Source organism: Saccostrea echinata, unplaced genomic scaffold (assembly GCF_033153115.1).
Source record: "Saccostrea echinata isolate AGI-Se365-2 ecotype Australia unplaced genomic scaffold, CSIRO_AGI_Sech_v1 ptg000013l, whole genome shotgun sequence".
Classification (NCBI taxonomy): Eukaryota; Metazoa; Mollusca; class Bivalvia; order Ostreida; family Ostreidae; genus Saccostrea; species Saccostrea echinata.
Genome location: NW_026889762.1, coordinates 2734642 through 2759125, shown reverse-complemented (window position 1 = coordinate 2759125; position 24484 = coordinate 2734642). Strand labels below are relative to the sequence as shown.

General features: G+C 33.6%; 2 protein-coding genes across 2 annotated transcripts in view; one reads left to right on the top strand and one right to left on the bottom strand.

Annotated features, from left to right (window-relative positions):
- LOC133186320 (centrosomal protein of 162 kDa-like) overlaps positions 1-1282 on the top strand; it is a 38429-nt gene extending 37147 nt beyond the window's left edge. The window contains exon 33 of the mRNA XM_061321555.1: positions 475-1282. Coding sequence (XP_061177539.1) covers positions 475-753 — 279 coding nt within the window. The 3' untranslated portion in view covers positions 754-1282. The remainder of the gene's footprint in view (positions 1-474) is intronic.
- A 2277-nt stretch (positions 1283-3559) lies between these two features.
- LOC133186351 (uncharacterized) lies at positions 3560-17801 on the bottom strand. Its single transcript, XM_061321605.1, has 3 exons — positions 16159-17801; positions 7433-7460; positions 3560-5637 (listed from the first exon to the last, which is right to left on the bottom strand). Exons 1-3 carry the CDS (start codon positions 17773-17775, stop codon positions 3932-3934), a joined length of 3351 nt encoding a protein of 1116 aa, XP_061177589.1. The 5' UTR covers positions 17776-17801; the 3' UTR covers positions 3560-3931.
- Between the last annotated feature and the right edge of the window lie 6683 nt (positions 17802-24484).

The following is a 24484-nucleotide window of genomic DNA, read 5'->3' as shown; positions in this document are numbered from 1 at the left end:
TATTATTAGAGTCTACACAATCCCAGTTTGGTAAAAATTGCACAAGAAATCATATCTGAGGAATTGAATACCGATTACGAGCAACCTTGTGAAGGACCGAATAGCCAAATCGACAATTGCTATTCAGGTTTCATGTAATCATGAAACGAGAACAAATAGATATTGAAACTTAAAATAATCATTTTATTTAATCAAAATACTATCATTGATGTTGAAATCAAGTGAATTACTTGTAAAATACGAATGAAAACGTGTAATGACATTATCAACATACACTTCTGGTATGTATAATAGTAGAACAATGATGATCGGAACTGAAAATTCCGGATTTTATTCACTTTCTATTTCTCAAACCCCCCGATCTCTCGAACTTTTGTTACGGTCCCTTGAACTTCGAGAGATCGAGAGTCACCTGTAATAATTTACAGTATTAGCTAGCAAAAATTGACAACATAATTTTTTTTCAATTTCAAGGGGATGAAACATTTTGAACAAATAGAAGACAAGATCCTCAGTATAGAGAAGAAGCATGAGAACCGTGAGAGAGAACTACAGGATGTTATACAGAAATCTAAGGACTCCCACACTAAAGAACTAGAACAGCAGGCGGCAAAATGGAAACAAGTCGTGGAGGTGAAGAACCAAGAGATCCAGAGATTCCGAGTGGAGCTGGACGCCATATTGGATGTGTTAAGACTGTTACAAAAACAGGGTGTGGTTTTACCAGTCAGGACTAGTAACACTTATTCCTAGCAGGTCTTATCAGTAATAGGATTTTAGAATCTGTTATAACTATATGGATACTTACTATTGAATGTAGTTTTGATGGTGCATTATATTTCATTCCTTTTATGAAGAAGAGGCTTAGCAAGAATATTCCTGCAGACAGGTTCCTGTGTATTTTAGCAGTTTTGAGGAAGGACACTGAGATTTTTGTTGTACATGTTTTTTGATATGGGAGCATCGCCAGAATATCTCTTTGAATTGAAAATGAGACAGTCCAAATTGTCACATTAAAGAACATTTTTTCTAAAGGATAAAAAAAATAAAAGAAAGGTTATTTTACACTGAATGATCAAATATATGATTGATCAAACATTACTTATTTGCCAAAGACAAGCATACGTTTTTTGCTGTTATTTTTACTATATTTTACGATTATCACATAATTACATCAAAGTGGACTTGGATAATACAGACACCTATACAATCGTAATGTACCATGTCATACAGACAGGTAAGTTGTGGTTCCGTCCATATTATGTCACTGATGGCATATTCCTTAAAGAAAAACTGTCATTTATTTATTTATTTTTTTATATAAGTATTGTATAATAAAGATATGTTAACTTAACAATACACTTTAATCGTTTTTCAATTTTGTACTCCAGTCCCTGAATATGTTTGTTATATCAGACACATTATATCCATCAGAGGGTCACTGGGGATGTACAAGGGTTGTTTATAAAGTTCGTAGGCAGTGACGTTTTTGCCCAACTTAATGGTCCTAGATATAATTATTGTAAACCAATATATTTGTAATGAAAATTCAAGTCAGAATAGTAGGGGTTTTTTTTTCCTTGAAACTAATACTAGTATTTTGAGGGGGGAAATCACATTCTTTTATGGTCGCAGGTAGTGCGCTCGGCCCAGGGTTAAAAAATATTAAAACATGTAAAATGATTATTTTCTTCAGAAAAAAAGCCAAAATTTAATTTTAAAAGTGTATCTCAAAATAAAGCGGTGATAGCTAGTGTAGCTCATTTAATAGAAAATGAAAATATAAAGGAAAAAACCTTAAGAAATGTTTCAAAAATTGACCCAAAAAAAGCGACGTTGGTCAACCGAATGGAACACCATTCAATCATAAAATGTTTAATACAGTTGAAACGACGTCAGAGACAAAATACTCATTCATACAATCGGAAATTTAGTTCATTGATTCGAAATTGGTTTATATGATTTTTCAAAGGTGTGTACAATTTTACAGTTAGTAAAGAACTGGAAAACTACTGTTATTGAATGAAAACAGGATATTTCTATGCATTACGTTGTTATAAATCTAGCGTACCGTCGAACTGGACCGAACAGCCTGTGTATACGAAGTGTTTATTCTGATGACGCTCGTAAATTATCGTGGATTGTCCCGAATTTTTAAAGTTTACTCAATTATGGGTTATATATACGTTTGAAATTATTATTGCACAAACTTAGCAATGTGCCATATTAAAGAAAAATAGCTTATGTCCACAATTAAGGATAAGAATACAAAATCCATATTTTTGACGTCATCATGATAAACGTCAGACTGGGTCACGTGACTTCGATTCCATATAAACTAGTGTATTTTATTTTAATTTTTTATACATTTGCTTAATCATGGGCTTTGACAAAAAATATCGTAAACATTATTTGACAGTGTGGTCATTATTAAGAAAACAAGAGCATTTGACTACGAACCGTCATGGACAACCCTCATACTTAATATTGTAGATATCTGATGCTCCTTGGCAAGGATCAGTTTTTGATATTCATACTCGTAAAACAGTGTTTTTTTTTTTTTTTTTTTTTTTTTTTTTTTTTTTTTTTTTGGTAAATTTATCTTGCATATTTATGCCTAAATAGAAATTGGACACATAGCACATTGAAATCAAGAAGTAAGGACCAAGTGAAGAATATAAAGAAAAACTAAATATCAAAGTGGAACAGAAATCTGAAGCTGCACCATATTTAGGACTACAAGAATACAAAATTAGGAGGCTGGGATGTCTTGTAATATTAAAAGTGTGCATTCCTGTGCTCACAAGACATGAAGATCTTAAAGGAAAAGAAACCTAAGAATAATTTGTTGTTCATTCAGATAAAACACCTTAATCTGAAATATAGTTAAGCTTGTTGCAAAGAAATAGTAGGTCTTCCGTTGAAACAGAAGATTTATTTAGATTTAATTTCGGAGCTGTTTAGTAGATTAGCTTCATACATAATTGATAAAAAAAAATAACTATTGAGGTCGAATCTTTAAAAAATGAATTGTTTTATTAAATTTTTGTTGTTGTTGTTGTTGCTTTTGTTTTTTTTTTAATTAAGATATAAAATATTTTCTTCGTTATACGGGGATTAACGATTGCCACATTGCAGAAAAAAATAACACGTCTAAGCTGATTATAGTATATAAATTTATTATAATTGCAATGGTTGCAACAATTGACCTTCGCTTTAACAAATAAAGAGAATTTTCTGATTTTATTTATATTTTTAAGGATTACTTGTTTGGTTATTTACGTAAAACATTTTATTATTAATCTGTACGTTATAGCTATGGAAGAGCCTGCTCTTTAAGAAATCTTTGATTATACAGATCGATTTAAAACGTTACCCTTTCGAACCCGTGTAGATTGATTAAGGGCTTTTGTATAAAATAAAGGTTAAAATATCCATTGGATGTAAAAACCTGATCGGTATTTGTAAGAGGGCAACAGAACAAGACTATATTTATTTTTTTTTTTAAATTTACCAAAACATTTTCTATCAAGATTGTCATATTAGAATACAGTTTGTAAAAAATTCGAATAAATTCTGCACAAAGATGTAAAGAAGGCTTGAACCTAAGATCATAAGAAGAACAAATGACCTAGCTATAATACAAAATGTTTTATAAGTGTACATGACAATATATAGTACGCACACCTCTTCCTCGACAAACACTCATGTAGTACTGTATAAATATTTACAAAACTTTTATTCTTTTTTACTGTGTAACATTTTCTTCATTTCATAATATACATGATTCAAAATTTATTTATGAGGAAGAGAGCCTCACTTTGTTCTTTCAACTTTTTTTCATTGGAATATAAAGGGTTTTTTTATTGGCGATTTAAATCAATGTTGGAAATTTTTAATTTCTGAGGATGAAATTTAGGGCATAGGGACACTAGGCCTTCAAACTTGTTTTCATGTACTTGATTTTCTTCACGTTACCGCAGCGACACTCAGCTGCAAAGAGGTTGTCTCTAGTGTCCACACATAAACCACATGGTTGCTGGAGATTACAGTTATCAATGAAACGGAGGAACTTTCCGTCCTGATCTAGGATGTGGATACAGTCGTTGACACTGTCTGCTATCAAGATCTGACTCTGACTGTCTGTTGTGATGCCACGTGGACGGAATGATCTCTTGGTAGAAGAGTTATGACCAGTGTATCTAAATCGGAGTTTTCCTGTCTGATTAACCACCACTACTGCATGGGCTCCATAGTCAGCCACACAGATATTTAGGTTCCTGTTCTCAGTGATGTATTTACTGTAGAAACCAGATGAATACAGAGGTTTAACTTCACTATCGAACTGAATGGTTTGTTTCTCTGTGGAGCCAGAGTAACGGACTACTTTTGATTGTGTTTCATTTTCACTGTTCATGGTAACCAGGAGGTCACCAGAGGAGGTGCTACAGACATATTGTGGTATCCATCCCTGTAGTCTGATTATTACCTGTATCTGTTTATTCTTAGCTACATGTATGTTAACAGTTCTTGTATCAGAGTCAGTATAAACTAAATCTCCACTCCTTGTCATTGCTATGTCACGTGGTATGTTTCCAGCATTGGTTTCAATTGACCTCAGTAGTTTGCTCTGAAGGTTGTAGAGTTTCATGATTTTGTCATCTCCACATGTCCAGATTTCTTCATCACTGAGACAGGTAACACTTTTTAGTCCGTCAGATCCAGTGTTAATGGCGGTGATAAGCTCTGGTTTATCAAGCAGTGGTTTAATTTGACGGGATACAGATTCTCCTCTGTTCATTGTGCAGCCATATTCTTCTGTTGCAATCGATAATGCTGACAGAGAACCAAACTTTTTATAAAGTTTGTCTGTGTTGATCTGATGAGGATAGAAAGTTGGTAATGCAACGATGACTTTACGAGGCATATTTCTGAATTCAGCGTTCCTGGATTTGTATGAAGAGGTTAGAGAAACATCATTGGAATCCAATATTTTCTTGAGATCAAGAATACTTTGTTTTACATCAGAAGTAATCTGTTTGACTTCATATTCCTGTTTATTTAGAGCTGCTACGTGTTTGGATTTCATCTCATCAATTTCAGATTTTTGTCTGTTGACAATGATGTTAATTTCTCTGTGCCAGTCTTCTCCTTGTTTGATGACAGCTGTTGTCAGTTTCTCATAAGGCTTATCCAGGCCTGCTTTTTCTTCATGTATCTCTGCTGAAATTTCTTCATATTTAGGGCATATTGAATTTAACAATTCCTCAACATCTTTTTCTATGGCCTCTTTTTTGGATTTATTTACCTCCAGTAAATTTAATAAATTATGTCCTTTGTGGAAGTTGGATGAAAGACAGAGTGAACAAACAGGAAGGTCACATTCCTCACAGTGAAGTTCACAAAGTTTTCCAACATGGGTTGGACATCTCGGATATTTAGGGGTAGTTCCTTTTTGTTTGAATGGCACTACTTTATGCTCTTTAGATAAATCAGAGAGATGCTCCCCTACACAGGCCTTACAGAGTTTGACATGACAAAAGTCACAGTACATTGGAGGAACTGGAGTCTCACACAGGTCACAGCGCAGGACATCTTGGGCGCTGATTCGCTGGTCCATTGAGAAAATTAAGGAAACTGTTTACCTAGAAAAAAAAAATCGTTTTTACTTATAAATTAATGCTTTGTTTGTTTGACGTCCCTTTCGAGAATTTATCACTCATATCGACCACTTGCCGGTGGAGGGCTATAAATTTAGACCTATACTCGGCTATAAACTAATCCTCTCCATTAAGTGAAACAAAAAAAATATTTTCTACTAGAGGACTCAAGTAAAAAAAACCCTACTGTCAAATCCACAAGGGCAAATCTACTCATGCACTAAAGAAGTACATTGGTGCCCCCCCCCCCGGCCTCTTTCCAAATCTTTTTCAAATATCGGGACAAATTCAGGACAAAATCAAAAGAGAGGAAAACAATTTCATTGCATTTTAAAGAAAAATCGTCTGATAAAAAAAAAAAACAAAAACAAAAACGAAAAAAACAAACAAACAAGGCTCTTACGAATTCTACACAAGTCGTTATTCCAACATGGCAGTGTGTTGTTTACTACGAAAGCCTATTAGGATCAATCTATTGAGAAAAAAATTAAAAGGCGTTAGAACGCCTTTCGAAAAGGCGTAATAACGCGAAAAAAAGGTGTTATAACGCCTTTTGAAAAGGCATTACAACGCGAAAAAAGGCGCAATTACGCCTTTCTAGAAGGCGTTACTACGCCTTTTCAAAAGGCGTTATTACACCTTTTCAAAAGGCGTTATTACACCTTTTTTAAAGGCGTTATTGCTACTTTCTAAAAGGCGTTATTACGCCTTTCCAAAAGGCGTTATTACGCTTTTCCAAATGGCGTTATTACGTTTTTTATTTTCAATACATGACTAAGTTAACCCACCCCGTGGGCTACTGAAACTTGAAATTCGAAATTAAATATAAGGCTAATTTTTCAAAAATAATTTAAACATTGTAATTAGATTTTCAGAAGAAAGATTTTTAAATGTGTGATATATATTTTTGATAAACCAACTTAGTCCTTCTCTGATGCCAGGCACCTCTACCAAGGGTCATGGATTTCACAAATTTGGTTGAAGGCTGTTTGCTCATTATACCCATGCAAATAGTTTGCCTGCTTTTTTCCATAAACGAAAGGAAAACATTTTCAAAGAGCAAGAGCCAATTACGGCCTTTTTTTGCCCTGAGAATTTCTGAAAAATCAAAACTACCCAGTTTTGGTTGAAAATGTAGTATTTATAACTTGGACCCTTGGTGACCGTGTATCTATTGAACATGACGTAATTTTCTCTCTAGTCAATGCATTATGACGTCATAAAATGCATCATTTTTCCCATATCCTGTAAATTCCCTTAAAAATGGCCAAAAGTTGAGGTATTTTTTCAATATTACATATAGAGCACAACCTCTGATCCAAAATATGCAATTAAATAATGATAGATCAGTTTCTGGAGATCACAAAACATGTTTTAATTTTTGGATCGTGGGCTGTGCTCATATTTTAATTCTTTGCTGAAGGTAGTCAAATACACATGTTTTCCGCAAAATTCAAGAACATTGCATTTTCCCAAAGCTTGTTTTCCAAAACCTGGATTCTCAAAAAGAAATTTTGTGATGGGAAATGAAAGCACTAAGTCTCTACTTTATTTTGATATATGAAATGGAATAGAGGTTGATAGTCGATTAATTGATATAAGGACAGGGCCAATTTATGCATAAAGTGAACCTAGCTCTTTGACATGAATTTTTAATACATGGTCATTGAAGCCCCAAGCTGCATCTGCCTATGTCCTGTAGTAGAGTGTTGATTTCTCGAAATACGCATGCAAACAGTTATCTGCGAGATGTGCAAGAAAATAGAAAATACCTTTAAATTCTGTATAGGGGGAAAATAACTCGCGGTGTTAATATTCGCTATATTCACGGTGTTAATAAATCCGTGAATTCAAGAAACAGTGAATAAGTTTTCAATAACCTCCATGTTTTATTTGGAAATTTGGAAATAGACTACGGTAGGTATTTTTACGTGCAGTACATGGTCATTTCAGTAATTACGAGTAGTACTTGTCCTTCAATTATTTTAATTATCACGCTTTTTTAATTCAAATCAGCAGATAATATCATGTGTTTGTCAAAAAGCTGTTTTAATAGCCAACGTTACATGTTTCGTCAATCCAAACACGTGGGTCATGGGTTTTGATTACCTGTGCGTAACTAATGTTACCTCGTGTATTTGTTACCTGCATTATTATGCGTAATAGTTTTTATCGACATTTTGATTTTAAAAAATCACTCAAATAACTATCGAACTTGCTGAAGATGTGGAAGGATATTATTTCGTCGACATACATTAACACATTTATTACCGTCCAGTGGTTTTTCGCCGCGATGTATTATCCCTTTGGAAAGAAGATCTCGGGGTGTACATGCACTCATCGTAATAGCATATAGGAAAGTCATTCGACGTTTATAATCAAGGACTTTTAATAACTGCACTTGTTTTAATTAATCGTCAAGTAATTATTGAATCTAACTATTTTTTTTATAAACCTACCCTGTTGTTCCTGAAGTGAATACATAACGCTGATTAATGCCGCTCTAGCTATGCTATTAATAAATTAAACGGATATGGACAAGGAAGGTAACTGTTATTATATACCAATTCCGCGAATTCAACAAACCGCGATCGTGTCAGAGGAGAGAAAACCGTGAAAATTACAACCCGTGAAATTAATCCCCTATACAGTATTGCATAAATAAAGATGGCTTTGATTCAATCTTTCATATATTTATTAGTATAAAATAACAAATTTCCATTTTTGCACAAAACGCCTTTTCAAACAGGCCGGGGGAGGGGGGCTACTTGTCAATTTTTTAAGAGGCTGTCCCTCCCCCCTTCAAATTCATGGGCCTCTCAAAGGCATAATAACAACTCTTCAAAAGGCATAATAACGCCTTTTGGAAAGGCGTAATAACGCCTTTTGAAAAGACGTAATAACGCCTTTTGAAAAGGCGTAATAACGCCTTTGGAAAAGCGTAATAACGCCTTTTTGAAAGATATAATAACCCCTTTTTGAAAGAGGTAATTACGCCTCTTGGAAAGGCGTAATGACGCCTTTCGAAAAGGCGAAATAACGCCTTTTTGAAAGGCCTAATTTTTTTCTCCATATATATACTAGTATTGATCCTAATAGGTTTTCATAGCTTACCTGGTTTTTCAATCTTCCTGGTCTACTTATAACCAGTCCCTCACATATTGATTTAAATGACTGAAGGTAAAGGTCAATATTTATATAATAATTATATGCAAATAAACATATTAAGATATAATTTACCAGTGTTAATTGGTGCTTTTATACTATTCTACACGACCTTGAGATGTGGTTTCATCTGAAATCCAGAAATATGAAGTGGCACTATATTTAGGACTACAAGAATACAAAATTAGGAGGCTGGGATGTCCAGTTATATTAAAAGTGTTTTGTGCTTTGTTGTGCACAGTGTTACATGTACACACTCGAACACGTGTAGATTGATTAAGGGATTTCATATAAAAAAAAATAGGAGAAAATACCCGGTGGATGAAAATACACGACCGGTATTTATATTAGGGAAAGTAACAAGACATGAATATATGTATTTTCTAAAATCTAATGATAAATGATCTTTCTTGATTATCAGAAAATTCTGTTCTAACCTCTCTCACTGCCTTCAACTGAACATTTCTTTCAGCGATTGACATAACAATTGTTCAAATTTACTTTGAAAAATTAAACATTATTATAAGAAATTAAAGATTACTTAGTCTTTTTTTATGAAAATTACTTTATGTTACCTATGATATCAAATTGCATGTATTCTTTAATGTACTATAGAGGTTAAAAGACAAATATAATGAGGAGATAGAGAGACTTAACAGGAAGTTAAAGTGGTATGCTGAAAAACGGAAACTCGGACCAGGACACAAAGAAAGTAATAGCTAAAGAAGAGATTACAAAACTAAAGTCCAGGATATAAGAACTTCAGTCTGAGGAGAATAGACTGACTTCTGTACCAAAATAACCCATCTCTTTCTTCACCCATCACCTCAGCACGCAGCAAATGGTGAATAAAGCATAACAGAGTGGAGGGTGATTTAGATCACGAGCAATAGTAACAATAGCTGAAACTATCAGGACTATGGTTAAATCGAACTACCAATAGTTCGACTAGACTGAAGTCACATTTTCACTATAGTTCTACCCACCTCATAACAATGGTTAGTCCTGTTTAAAAAACTTCAATGACGTTACCCATTGTTAGTAGTCTACGTATATTTTATCGATTCAACCATCACTAGTAGGATATTTAAAGATCCAACTGGCCATCAGTTGGATATTCTGTTAGAGGGCATTTTCCAGCATGGCTGTCATCTGTGTTTAAGCCCGGGTGAAAATTCTACAATAATTCACAGAAATTTGAATTCATGTTTCACATTTATTTTCTGCAGTCTTTATAATGAAACATAAGCTAATATTGTTTGAGAAAAAACTGAAGGTAAAGATTTACGGGGTTTTGGGGGGGGGGGGTATATTAACTAATTAATGAATAATAATTTGCATAAATCGCAAAACTATCTATTACATTCATGAATTAAAATGTAATCGAATGTGTATGTGTATTAGAATTTTGAAACAAAAATGACAGTTATAATAATCTGAAATTGTAACTGATCAGATTATTTTATGACCAGGTTTGATTAAAAAACATGTACTGATAGTCATTGCAAAATGTTTGATATGGCATATAAGATTTACTTACACTTTCATGTGTAAAAGGTTTATCACTATTTTTTTAACATAAGTTAATGTAGATATTCAAAAACTAAAACTCATAAAGTTTTGTTCTTTGGTTACTATTAACGACGTCTTTTGCTAGAAAAATATTCATAAAAAAATATTTTAACAAAAAAATTTTTTAAATGACCTATGACAAAGTTAGTAAATTTACGAGTTACATTTTTATTGAATAAAGCAGCTGTCTATGATGTCAAAAAGACTGGAATTTAATTTATCGTGGGGAATAATTGTATAAAAAGTTGAAAAAAGTTTTGATGTTATTGATTTCGGTAAAATTTGTGATTTCAAATTTTCTTAGAGTTCCTTGGAGGTTTTTAGTATCCACATCTGATTGACATCACTTCTCGAATATACTGTTGTACAGTACTCCTGAACTTTCTCCTTCATTTCCGTCAATATTTTAGTGAGGAGTAAAGAAAGAGGCTTGGTAGAACAAATACTGAAACCCGCTATGTATCTTTTTTTGTAAAGATTTTTATGTACATAAAATGTCCAGCATATGGATCGCAATTTAAATTCAATTTGATTGTTGGGAATATTAAATATATTTAAAAATGACATATCATTTTAACCCTCTTCCCCACAGTCACGCATTTTAACGCATATACCATTTCCTACATGTATTTCTAACGCAAAATCACGCATATACCGTTTCCCCGCAATCACGCATTTTCACGCACTTTCAAAAGTAAATTTAATCTTCAATTTAATGCCAATTTCCTTCTAATTTATACTTGCTAAAATCTCATAAAATAAGAAAAGTCATAAATTTATTAAAATATTACGTCATAATTATTTACGCTAAGTTTTAGAGAAACTTGTACCTAGCTATAAAGTGCTTGCGAGGAAAAGGTAACGTCATATTTCTATGACATGAACATTAAGGTCAAGATCTAGTAAATGACTTCAGACTAACTTTTCGGTGCTAGATCCATTATGACGGCTTAATCAATTTTAACTTTCTTTTTCCCGTACTTTTCGGCTCTAGTAGAATTTTGTAGAAAATAAAATACTTTCATAGAATTCAATTTGAAATCATGTGAAAAGTAATCCCGATACCTATATCCAATTTAATATTATTTTAAAGAAGAGGCCAAGAACATACAAATTATCGTTTTCTGAGAGACTGTAGGCAATCTGGATGCATTTCTTTGTCTGATACGGAAAAAAACTCCCGTATTCATGACTAGTTTTCTTAATTTCCATTGAAAATGACAGTTTAAAATACGATTTTTCGTCTTGTTCATCTACAAATTATGCACCGAAACACCTTATCTGACCAAGCTAAAGTTATAAAGCACCATTAAAGAAATTTATTTCTCAAATTTGAGAAATCTGTAGGCACCTTTCATTTACTAGATCTTGACCTTAAGTGTATGTTGCGTCACAGTTCAGTAAGTTGTAGAGAGTTAAAGAATTTTCCTCTTTTTAAAGGGAGCTTTTGATATAAGTTGGATTTCCACTTTCAGAATTAATTCCCAGCTCCCCTAAAATACAATAAACTTAATGAGTCTAACAAACAAGAACAGTTTCTATTTTCTTATTTTCATACAAATGTAATTAATTCCTTCGACTATCATTATAATCATTTCATTATTCAGTAAAAAAAATGTTTCCAACTTGTTAGAACTTGTATCCAATTTCTTTCTATTTATTATACAATAAAGTTTGTTCAAAACAAATTAAATAGTTTTCAAAGTCTATCTCATAATATTGATTGCTTTAATTTCCAAATGATACACAAGCTTTGAAGTCCTGATATATGAAATATGGAGATGCAGAACAGTAATCATGCAAAAAACTCCATTTAAAAAATACAAATAAGAACCTCTAAAACATCATCAGAAGTGTGAGCAGGTGCCATAGACAAGCAAGCATCCTCTGTCGACCGGTAACATCCGCCGTGGGTTCCTTGTCATAATCGAGAAAAAACGAAGTAAAAAATCCAAAGACAATTCAGTGTGTAAATAAAGGCCTAACAATTAGTATGGAAAACGCAAGTCAGCAATCGATTTCATGAAGAATGTATTTGCTGATAAGGTCATTGTATCGACCATGGAACCTGCGACATGATGACTTTAAACGATAATGCTGATATTCTTGCTTCTTCATAAACTTTTTTGGCAATAGCATGCATCGTTTTAGAAAATTATTGTACAATGTGAGTAGAGCATGTTACTGCGTATCTAATCAACTGGGAGACATACATGTAAATCCCATATGCAGGAGATATGGGTATGCTGCTGCATAAATAACAGAAGTTGACAATAGAAAAGTTATCACGTTTATCATAAAGTTTTGTTATAAGGTTATACCATTGACGCATTTGTCTAGTAAAAATATCCAAATATGAAACCGATGTGTCAGACTCTGTGATATCTTTTATTTCAAGCTCATTGGGATATATCGAGTCGACATATCAATTGAAGTAATCATTGCTAATTGATAATACGCCATTGATATATCTAAATGTCGAGTTGAAGGCCACAGCAAGTGTTTTCTTCTTCTCACGTGTAAAGTGTTGAAAGAATTCTGCTTCATATGAATACAAAAATAGGTCTGCTTATAACGGGGCGCATTTGGTAAAATGGGAAATTCGACAGATTGTAAGGTAGATCTGGTCTCCAAAAACTACAAAGAAATTGTCGATCAGAAACTCAAGCACGTTATTTTTTAAATATCAATTTTAGAGTACTTGTGTAAAAATGTATTTTAACAAAATAGTTTTCCAATTGCTTAATGACAAGGTAAGTAAATTTACGAGTTCTATTTTTATTTAAAAAAGCAGATGTCAATGATGTCAAAAAGCCTGGACTGAAAATTGACGTGGTACAGTCAGGTTAGCTCAGTCCGTAGAGCTATTGCTTCGTGATCGGAAGGCGCCGGTCCTGGGTTCGAATCACTGCCGCGACTGACCCAAGTCAATAAAAAAGAGGTAGCAACTGTTCCTTCGCCAAGTGCTCGGCACTTTGACGTGAATGTTGCGGGTCCTTCGGATGAGACCTTAAAAAACGAAGCCCCTGTCCTGGTACGCGTTGGCACGATAAAGAACCCTCAATGATCAATGACCCTGAGTGCCAAGTAAAGGTCTAAATTTGGGGCCTTTCAGTGGAATATGATGAAGTCTCTATATGAGCGAAAAATTATCGAATGGTACGTAAAACAACAATCAATCAATTAATTTATCGTGGGGAATTTTAATTTTAATTTCAATTATTGTGAAAACACTATTTGTACATGTAAAGTCAGCTCTACGGGGTATTTAACAGCGGACATCAAAAGCATGAATTTTTCAAACATTACTTTTTATGGCCGCCAGGGGATATCGTACGTAGTATTTTTCGTCCACTTTCTGATCCTCTTTCTATCCTTTCTTCTGTTCTCTCACCTCTACATTCTTCAAACTTTGCATTCACCTTTGTTCAAAGAAAATATTCAAGACGTTTTCCTCAAACTTCATACAGTGGTACAGACTGGGAAGAGAGACGTTCATCTGTGTCATATTTTTTTTTTTACCTTGACTTCCCCTTTGAGCTTTAACTTCAAAATTTTCGGAAACTTTATTACACATCGTAAACAGATACATACTGGTTAGATGAAATATGGAGAAAAGCATCCAAGCCCAAAGTCCATCAAAACAATAGAAATCGAGAGTAAGCAAACACGGACCTCGAAAAACATCAGAGGTGGGATAAGGTGCCATGGAGGAGTGAGCATCCCCTGCCAACCGGTCACACCCACCGTGTGCTCCTTGTTATGATCGGAAAATAATGGAAAAATCCCTCGACAATTCAGTGTATAAATAATGGCCTAACAATTATCTATCATAAAGTTTTGTTGTTAGGTTACCATAAACGTGCTTTTCTAGTAAACAATCCAAAAATTGAAACAGACGTGTCAGATTCTATAGTATCTTTTATTTCAACTTCACTGGGATATATCGAAAGAACATATGATTGGAAGGAACTATTTATTGGTAATACGTCTTCGATATATCTTAATGTTGAGTTGAAGACAAAAACGAATATTTTCTTCTTTGCATGAAGAAGGTTTTGAATGAATTCTGCTTCATATGAGTACAAAAAGAGATCTGCTAATAAAGAGGAGCAATTGGTACCCATGGAAATTCCAACAGATTGTTGAAATATCTGATCTCAAAAACTACATAGATATTGTCAATCAGAAACTCAAACATCTTTTTTATTTCAACTTCAGAGTACTTTTGTGTACAATCAGAATGTTTTTTTAACAAAAAAATGTTTGAAAATGACCAATGACAAGGTAAGTATATTTAGAAGTTCCATTTTTTATTGAAAAATCAGCTATCTATGACGTCAAAAAGACGAGGGCAATGGTTGCATTATGTGCTGAAAAGTCATGCGTTTTGATGTTATAAATTTTTGTAAAATTTTGTGATTTCAAATTTTCTAAAAGCTTCTTGGATTTGTTAAGTATCCACATATAATTTACACCACTTTTCGGATACACTGCTGTACAGTACTCCTTAAGTTTCCCTTCACTCTGTAAATATTTTAGTGAGGCGTAAAGAAAGAGGTTTGGTAGAACAATTACTCGAACCAACTATGTATCTTTGCAAGGATTTTATAGAGTTTTGGAATCCGGTATAAGTATGGTAATTTAAATTCATTTTGATTGTTGGGAATCTTAAAAATATTTAAGACTGACATATGGTATTGAAAAAGAGTTATGAAAGCTTTGAAATTGAGTTATGGGTATAAGTAGGATTGCCACTTGCAAAATAAAATCGTAGTTCCTATAAAAAACATAACCAGTAATGAGCCTTACAAAGCAAATATTGTAACCTGCTTTGTCAGCTGGGACCAGTACATACTGATCTTGTAATCTATCTTATTCTTGTTTCACTTCTGCATTGTGGAAGACAGTAGGATAAATGGTTTTCATATTCCCCCTCAATCGCTTAATGCGAGATTTCAACATCGATCTGATACTTTTAATCCATTTTGAACAAAGTGTCAAGGTTTTTTTTTCATATTTGGCCTATCGTCTGGTGTAATGTTTCACAGAATTCATAATATTTTTGAAATTAGTACGCTAGTTGAAAGATCGCGTTTCCCACACTAAATTTTGCCCTTTTATAATAAGTGATTTAAGGTTCTCATTATTAACTATAAATACGTCACCATTAATGTCGTGTCCAGCAGGACTATAGTAGTAGGGTGAAGAAAAACATGAACACATCTTCTCGTTGTCTACGGAAAGGTGTACTCAGTGATGGGCTATTAGTATGATGGCACGTCTTCTCTAGAGTTCTATCTTTCATTGACAAAATAGAATGACCAGGTAAATTAAAATGCTTGTACAGAAGCTGCTGCCCCCTCCTTCTATTTCTTAATTTGAAATCTATGCCCCGATATTCTGTTAAAAATTGAACCCTTGGTTTAACCGACATAAATAAGCCAACAAAGGGTACACTCTATTCCGTATACAACATTAGAATTAGATTGCAGTTCAGATTTTCCCAAGTTTTGGTAAAGAAGCTCTGTCCACTATGATTACTAGAAAACGAAAAGTAATCAAACTCTCCCAGGTTTTTGACAGAACAATTGAAATAAAACATATAGTATCGGAAAAGGTAAAAAAAAATGACACACTTCAAAGCATTATAAGTTTCCTCTGTCATCAGAATCAAACCTCTATCACTGACACATCTAGTTATAAACATTGTTTACATGTATTTTATTTTCTTCACTTTACTGCTCTTACACTCAACTACAAAGAGGTTGTCTCTGGTGTCCGCACATAAACCCCATGGGAAGTACAAATCACAGTTATCAATGTAACGGAGGAACTGTCCGTGCTGATCTAGGATGTGGATACAGTGGTTGTAGCTGTCTGCTGTCAGGATCTGACTCTGGCTGTCTGTTGTGATGCCGCGTGGAACGAATGATCCCGTGGTAATAGGTTGATCACCAGTGTATCTAAATCGGAGTTTTCCTGCCTGATTAACCACCACTACTGCACCCGCTTTTCTGTCAGCCACACAGATATCCAGGTTCCTGTTCTCACTGATGTATTTAAAGTAATCAGATGAATACAGAGGTTTACCTTCACTATCAAACTGAATGCTTTGTTTCTCTTTGGAGCCAGAGTAACAGACAACTTTTGTTTGTTCTTCATCACTGCCCATGGTAACCAGGAGGTCACCAGAGGAGGTACTACAGACATTGTAAGGTGTCCACCCCTGTAGTCTGATCACTTCCTGTATCTGTTTATTCTTCACTATGTTAACAGTTTTTGTGTTAGGGTCAGTATAAACTAGATCTCCACTCCTTGTCACTGCTATGTCACGTGGTCTGTTCCCTGACTTGGTTTGGATTGACTTCAGAAGTCTGCCTTGATGGTTGTAGCGTCTAATGAATTTGTCATCTCCACATGTCCAGATTTCTTCATCACTGAGACAGTTAACACTGTACAGTAGACTATTATTCCCAGTGTCTAAGGTGGTGATGAGCTCTGGTTCATCAAGCAGTGGTTTGACTGGAGAGCAGGATACAGGTTTTGGTGTCTTCACTGGGTAGTCATGTTCTTCTGTTGTAATGGATAATGCTGACAGTGAACCAAACATTTGAATGATTTGTTCTGTGTTGATCTGATGACGAGAGAAACTTGGTAATGATACATTGACTTTAGGATATAATCTTCTAAACTCAGCATTCCTGGATTTGTATCCAAATGTTAGGGAGACATCATTTAAACCCAGTATGTTCTTGAAATCATTCATGCACTGTTTTATATCAGAAGTGATTTGTTTAATTTCCGTTTCTTGTTTATTTAGAAGAGCCAAGTGTTTAGTTTTCATTTCATCAATTTCAGATTTTTGTTTGTTGACAATGATATTAATTTTTCTGTGCCAGTCCTCTCCTTGTTTGGTGACAGCTGTTGTCAATTTCTCATAATGTTTTTCACTCTTTGTTTTCTCTCTCCCTATCTCTACTAAAATTTCTTCATATTTAGGGTATACGGAATTAATTAATTCGTGGACATCTTTTTCTATGGCATTTTCTTTGGATTTCTTTACCTCCAGTAAATTCAATAAATTACGTCTTTTGTGAAAGTTTGATGAAAGACAAAGCGAACAAACAGGTACATCACAATGCTCACAGTGAAGATCGCAAATTTTTCCTACATGGGTTGAACATCTTGGATATTTAGGTGTAGTTCCCTTTTGTTTGTATGGCACCACTTTATGGTCTTTAGATAAATCAGAGAGATGCTCCCCTACACAGGCCTTACAGAGTTTGACATGACAAAAGTCACAGTACATTGGAGGAACAGGAGTCTCACAAAGGTCACAGCGCAGGACATCTTGTGCGCTAAACCGCGGGTCCATTGGGAAATTTAAGGAAACTGTTTACCTAGAAAAAATAAATTTACTAAGTGAATTTGCATAATTGGTAATAACCACAGAAATAGTTACATCTTAAATTAAGTGAAACAAGATTAAGTATTATTAGTGAATTCAAGTAAAATATGTTACTGGAAAAAACCCGAAGGCATGACTAGTGATGTACTGGAGGTGTCAGTTGGAGGACCTTTCACTCAAAAAAAAAAAGATTTTGTTTGGTTATCAAGAAAATTTTTAAAATATAAATTATGTATTTTGAAGATAAAAATACATCTATTATGCGCAGTATATCTCAGTAAAACATGCTTGCAACGATCATGCTTCTTATAAATTGACGCTTAAAGTGAAGTTATTTTCATTTCTAGTGGCTTTAAATTTTTTTGTGAACTTAACTGAAGTAATGAATTTTGTGTATAGCATAGCAAAATCGTACAGTTCTGGCACTTCGTTATAAGTTTGTTTTATTATGTGCATTTTAAGAAATCTGAATAAGAGTAGATAAAAGAAAGAAATGTGTTTGTGAATCACTAATACTCCTGTATGGTACCACAGGTTCAAAGGTTATAGATAATTTTAAAGATTTTTTAATGAGGGTCAAACCAAACGTTAAAATCATGAGGTAAAAAATATTGGTACCCAGGGAAAGGTCTTGTCACAAAGAATAAACAGAAGATATATGAGAGCCCTGGCGCCCGCTGTTCCACCGTTATGGCCAAGGTCGAAGTCCAGATCAGAGGGAACACACGTCGAAATATAGCCATACCAGCAACCGTTTGAAAATTATGGCCACGGTTAAAGTTTGGTGAATTTTTGTAAATGTAGACCATGTTCCAAGGCCAAAAGATCAGATATGTTTGTTCCCTTAGAAAGGTCTTGTCACAAGATATACACACGTGAAATATGAAAACCCTAGCACCCACCATTCGACAGTAATGTTCAATGTTGAATGTTTTCCAGACAGACACAGAGGGTTGACATAAAATGTGAATTTCCACATCAATCCCTCTAAAAATTTCCTTTCAACATAAGTTACAACGGTTAAATACCCAGAAAGTGCTGGATTGTTAGTTTACCTAGATATTTGATAAAAGACTGGAGAGAAGGGCTGGTGCATACAGTGGCTGCAAGGTTATTGTTGAGAACATACACGGACGATAGCGTTGCACGAAGGATTCCGTACGATTCTCCAAGGAAATTCTACAAACGATCCTTCACGCACATGATTCTACACGTTACAAGAACGATCATGGTTGTTAACGCAAAAGCACGATTCTTCAAAATAGTGAAAAAGAATTTAGGGGTGTACATTTTCGAAATGAAATAAGACTTAATAGTTATTTGGATTTCAAATACTTATGTTAATTCATGGTTATCCAACAAAGTAATTTTATATCTTTTAGATATGTTAAGATGATTTTTTTTAAGCTACAGATAATTTATAATCGACAGTTGCTTATAATATCAGATGGAATAAAGTAGCCGAGAGCACTTATTCTATTGGATTCTATGACGCATAATTTAAGAGGAGGATGGGATTTAAATAATAATGAAGGTTTTTTTTACATAAGAAATAAACCCTTCTTTATATCTGTGCATCTGTAAAATCAGCGGGTGTGATCGGTTGCTCACTACTCCATGGCACCTGATCACATCTCTAAATTTTGAGGTCCGTGTTTGCTGTGCTCCGAATTTGTATCGTTTCATTAGACTTTCGAGATTGAATACTGTTTGTTATCTTCATATTACATTGTAAACACATTTCCCAGAAGTTTTGAAAATAAAGTATCCAGGATAAAAGTACTGATTTTACACTTATTTTGTATGAAGAATTTGCGGACAATACAATAATGTACATATTGCAAACTTATTCTTCTTCTTTTCTTTTTTTTTTTTTTTTTGAAACCGTTCACGGTAGCTCAGTCAGTAGAGCGCGATTGGGAGGTCGTGAGTTTGAATCTCGGCCGCGACAGACCTAAGTCGATTAAAAATAGGTAGCAACTGTTCCTTCGCAATGCACTCGGCACTTTGAAGTGAAAGTTGCGGGTCCTTCGGATGAGACCTTAAAAACCGAGGCCCCGTGTCACAGCAGGCGTTGGCACGATAAAGATCCCTCACTGCTCAATGGCCCTGAGTGCCGAGTAAAGGTCAAAATTTGAAGCCCTTCACCGGTATATGGTGACGTCTCTATATGAGTGTAAAATTCTCGAATGGGACGTAAAACAACATACAATCAATCAATCAATCTTTTTTTGAATTGATAAGCATTTTTCTATTTTGTAATTATCAGTTAATTGATGTCGCTGTCCAGAAATCATAAGTATTTGTTCTGTTTCAGAAAGGACAAAATATATTTTTTTGTAAATAAAATAATAGAATTTACCACAATGTTAGCAATGATTGATTGATCAAATGTTATTGTACGTCCCGTTCGAGAATTTTTCATTTATATAGATGTAACTATACACCGGTGTAGGGCTTCAAATTTAGATCTTGATTCGGCACTCAAGACGATTGAGCAGTGAGAGATCTGTATCGTGTCATTGTCCGCCGTGACACGTGGGCTCGGTTTTTAAGGTCTCATGAGACAATCAGCAACTTTCACTTCAAAGTTTCGAGCGCTTGGCGAAGGAACAGTTGCTACCTTTTTTATCAAGTCGCGGCCGGGGTTTGAACCAACAACCTTCCGATCAAGGAGCAAGCTCTTTACCGATCGAGCTACTGTACCATCCTAATAGGAAAAGATTATGGAGCCTTACCATAAATATTACAACATGTGTAAAACTCAACTCTCTTAGAAGTTTTCATGAATATGTGCATACTAAGTTTACTCCACAATGAAGAGATTTTTTAAGCAATTCAAAAATACAAGTTACGTCGTTTCCATCTTCTGTTTGCAAGAATTACAATGATCACTGTATAAAAACTGTGTTCTTCAAATAGCAATTGACTGAAAGGATTATACATGTATGAAGGATTCTGTACTGTAACCATTGCACAGAAGAATCCATAGTTGTTCTAAAAACAAAATTTAAGAACATTTCGAACACAAATAAAAGATTCTAAAGAAACGATAGTTCCTAGTTTCATCTAGATATTAATCTAGAAGTAACATTGTTGTTATTCATATGTCTATAAATTATTTTAGTGCATAATATTTATTTTCAAAATAAAAAGGAATTGAGGGGATACACTCCCTCCTGACAGATGATTTATTAAAAGACATTATTTATAAATACCTGGATATAGCACAAATAATACTGTTGTATTGCATAAGGCGAACATTAGACAGATGAAATCTACTTTCAAAATCTTTTTTTAATAAGATTTGTACAAGACAGGTAAAATCCGATACATAGTTTTCATATATGACTTGTTATTATTGTTTCCATAAAACAAGCCATGAATTAAACACAGCTTTCCCAAAATCATTGTTGTTTTTTTATTATTATAACAAGACACAAACTCTATACCAAAATAAAAAAAAAACGTAAAACAATATGTAATATCAATTTACCACCAAAAAATCAAAGCATGATTGATTGATTTTCGTAAGCCTTTTAATCCAGAGTCACCCAAAAGCTGATTTTGTCTACCATTTCTAATCCTCCTTGTAAATAAATATTTTTTTGAGCTTTGTCACATTTTGATTTCCATTTAAACTAGAAGATTTCTAGGTTTAGTAATAGTATTGCTTCTTTACTAGGGTTTTGTAAAAGTATAAAAAGATAGTTAAGTTTTTGGCAGAACTTATGTTTTCAGAACTGTGACTCTTCCATTATCGAATTTATGCTTTATTTTTGGAACTTGAACAATATATCATACTGTGCGTGTACATTACACTGTACGTGTAAATTGGCGAATTCAAAATTAAGCGCAGTCACTGGGTATGGAGTTGTTGGCGTAATCTTGAATTAGCGCTACACATGTCCGTGCAGTGTACTGTATACATAAATAATTTCTTAGCGGTATTCATGAATTAGCGCATCGTCTGCGCCAAAGCCGCTAAAATATGAAGCCCGCTTTTTTTAGTTCATATACAATATATCAATAATTTTATCTAAATCTACTGAAAAGTTAGTTACAATGAAGTAAAAGTTGTGCGAACAAATTCAAGTTTCCAGCGAAAATAATGAAAAACTTGAGTACAGAATTTATATCATTTAGTTTAAGCATAATTTATTAGTTTTAATTTTAGTTTTTGAGCTGTAAATTATAAGTCCTGTAAACTGTTAAATCAAAAGTATCCAATGCTGAAAAAAAGTTATTCAGGTGAACCATCAAGGACAAGCCAGGTATAATCTGCATTTTGGAGTATTTTATGTTCTTATGGTTACAATTCCTTAAATGTTTTTATTTTTTTAAATCATAATTGCAAGAATTTGTGTACAAAGAAGTGACAGATAGGGTGCAAGGATTCCTCTGTCGACAGTCTCTTTGGATATAAATCTGTTCAGATAGAAACCCCATAATAATACAGATGTACAAGAAATCCCTTCTGTTTCTTGATTTTTTTTTTCTGTAAGAAAATCTCTCTTTTTTTCATAATGGTGTGAAACAAACTTCTGCTTCTTTTACCTGTTAGTAGAAATTTGTTAAATTTCCAAATACCTTTTCCTATCCTAAAGGGTGTTACATTTTTAACAACAGTGGTCTGATCTTATCCTAATTTAAGTGCTAAATTTTAAACCAAATTACATATACTCTCAAAAATTATAATATAATCTCATCGACCTTATTTTTAGTTGATTTTTCTCTCTCCGTGTAAACATTTTAAAATCTGGATTGAGAATCCTAAAGTAGTCAAGTATTTGAAAATCATTCATAATTTCTAAAAGTTGTCGTGCTATAATAGTTTTCTGTATCTACTGAAGGGTCAAGAGCCAGATTAAAATCATCACATAATATAAAATCATCATTGTCAAATTCTAAAAATGCTTTTCTTTCCAACTCTGGATTATCAGTGTTCGGTTTGTAGATGTAAATTAAAGTAACTTTATTTTATCGGGAGCTAATACACTACCATTACCATTCCGTTTCTCCTTTTGAATCTGAATTCAAAACTGCTTTTAAAGAAAATGTAAACCCCTCTTTAGTTTGACTTGTGCAAGTTGAAAATACATTTATATCCCTATTGTGATTAAACGTAAGGTTCTTTTTTTTGTACATGTAATGTAAGTATTATGAAAATAAATAGATGAATGACCTGTTTTCTTATTTAATAATTTAAAACATCCTGTCTCTCGATACCTGTTGCCAAACCTTGACAATTCACTGTTGCTATTATAATTGAGTCATTTATTTATTTCGAAGTCATTTTAAAAACTGATTAAGAATAATAAATTGAAAATGAAAAGCATCATCTTCCGGACTTTCAGTATCAAAATACATAACAGAAAAACAGGGGAAAATGTACACACTCACCAACACACTGGCACACTTTACACACAAAGTGCACCGCCAAGGTACGCCCGTCAAGTTTTAATTTCAAATATCATAAAGTGTCAAAAAGTGTTTGGAATGAAAAAAAGAAAATCATGTCAACATTGATGTAAAGATTTCAGTATTTTTTTTCCATTCCTAATGTTTGATGTGCATCTCCTACGGCATAGTTATTAATTAGAACACATAATGCATCATATATTTCTGAACTGCTTGTGTAAGATTATTACAAATGCCCATCTGCATCTTTCTTTATTTCAATTTTATGAATTATGAACTATGCTACAGTCTGCTAAAACATCAAAACACTAATCATTATGTTTATTCTTTAGAATGTAAAATTGTCATCTTAGTGAGTAATAGCACTCTGCAATTTGTTGAGATATGAAATATGTACTTAAAAAACTAAATAATACAATATGAAATTAGTTTTAATTAATTTACACCAAATTTTGAAAGTAATGGCTAGCCAACAAGAACTATTTAATTTGTCAAATACTATTAATTGCAATTAAGAGGTTAGATTCCTCTGCCTAATTCCCAAGAGATATAGATAACACCTGTATGATCAGAAATGCTCTACCAGAAATTTCCTTACACTAAACTCTTTGATTAATCCCTTAATGAAATGCAATTTTCGGTATCAACATTCTCCTTGAAACACTGTAAGATCATTGCTTGATATTTACACCCATGGGACAATTAGAATTTCTTTTATTATTGACACAAAGAACACATTACACTTTTTAAAAATTGCTGTAAAATATATAATGAATATGTCTATTTTCTTGATTAATTATTTTTATAATGTTACGGCAGTACTCTTACATCTGTTGGAATTGAGGTCACAATGACCTCTAAGTAGGATGCAACACACCCTCTTCCTAAGATGCATTAATTGAAAAGTTTGATGATTCTAGGTCTACTAGTTTTTCATTTATGAACAGGACATGATTTTTCCAATTTTGGCCATATTATCTTAATTAAAGGTCACAGCGACCTAAATTTAATGTACGACACACCTTCTTCCCAAGATGTATCGCGGATCGCTATGTCACGCACTAGATTGACATTCATCTGCGTTAGATGGTCATGCATGGTGAAGATGTCTTCTAGAGTTTTAAACTCTGTTTAAGATAACCTTGTTGTACATGTCGCTGTTACGGAATTGTGCAATCACAGGGCGTGGTTCTTTTCCATTTCCTTCCGGAATCTAATGGATAGCCAGGACATCAGAGGGGTCAAGATAAACATC

What these genes read in the sequence shown, in the direction of transcription:
- LOC133186351 (XM_061321605.1), bottom strand. Translation starts at nt 17,775, where the DNA reads ATGGACCCGCGGTTTAGCGCACAAGATGTCCTGCGCTGTGACCTTTGT. An exon ending in ACACCAGAGACAACCTCTTT is followed by an intron (nt 7,461 to 16,158) that starts GTAGTTGAGTGT and finishes TAACACCGCGAG; the next exon opens with TTATTTTCCCCCTATACAGA. An exon ending in CCCCTATACAGAATTTAAAG is followed by an intron (nt 5,638 to 7,432) that starts GTATTTTCTATT and finishes CTAGGTAAACAG; the next exon opens with TTTCCTTAATTTTCTCAATG.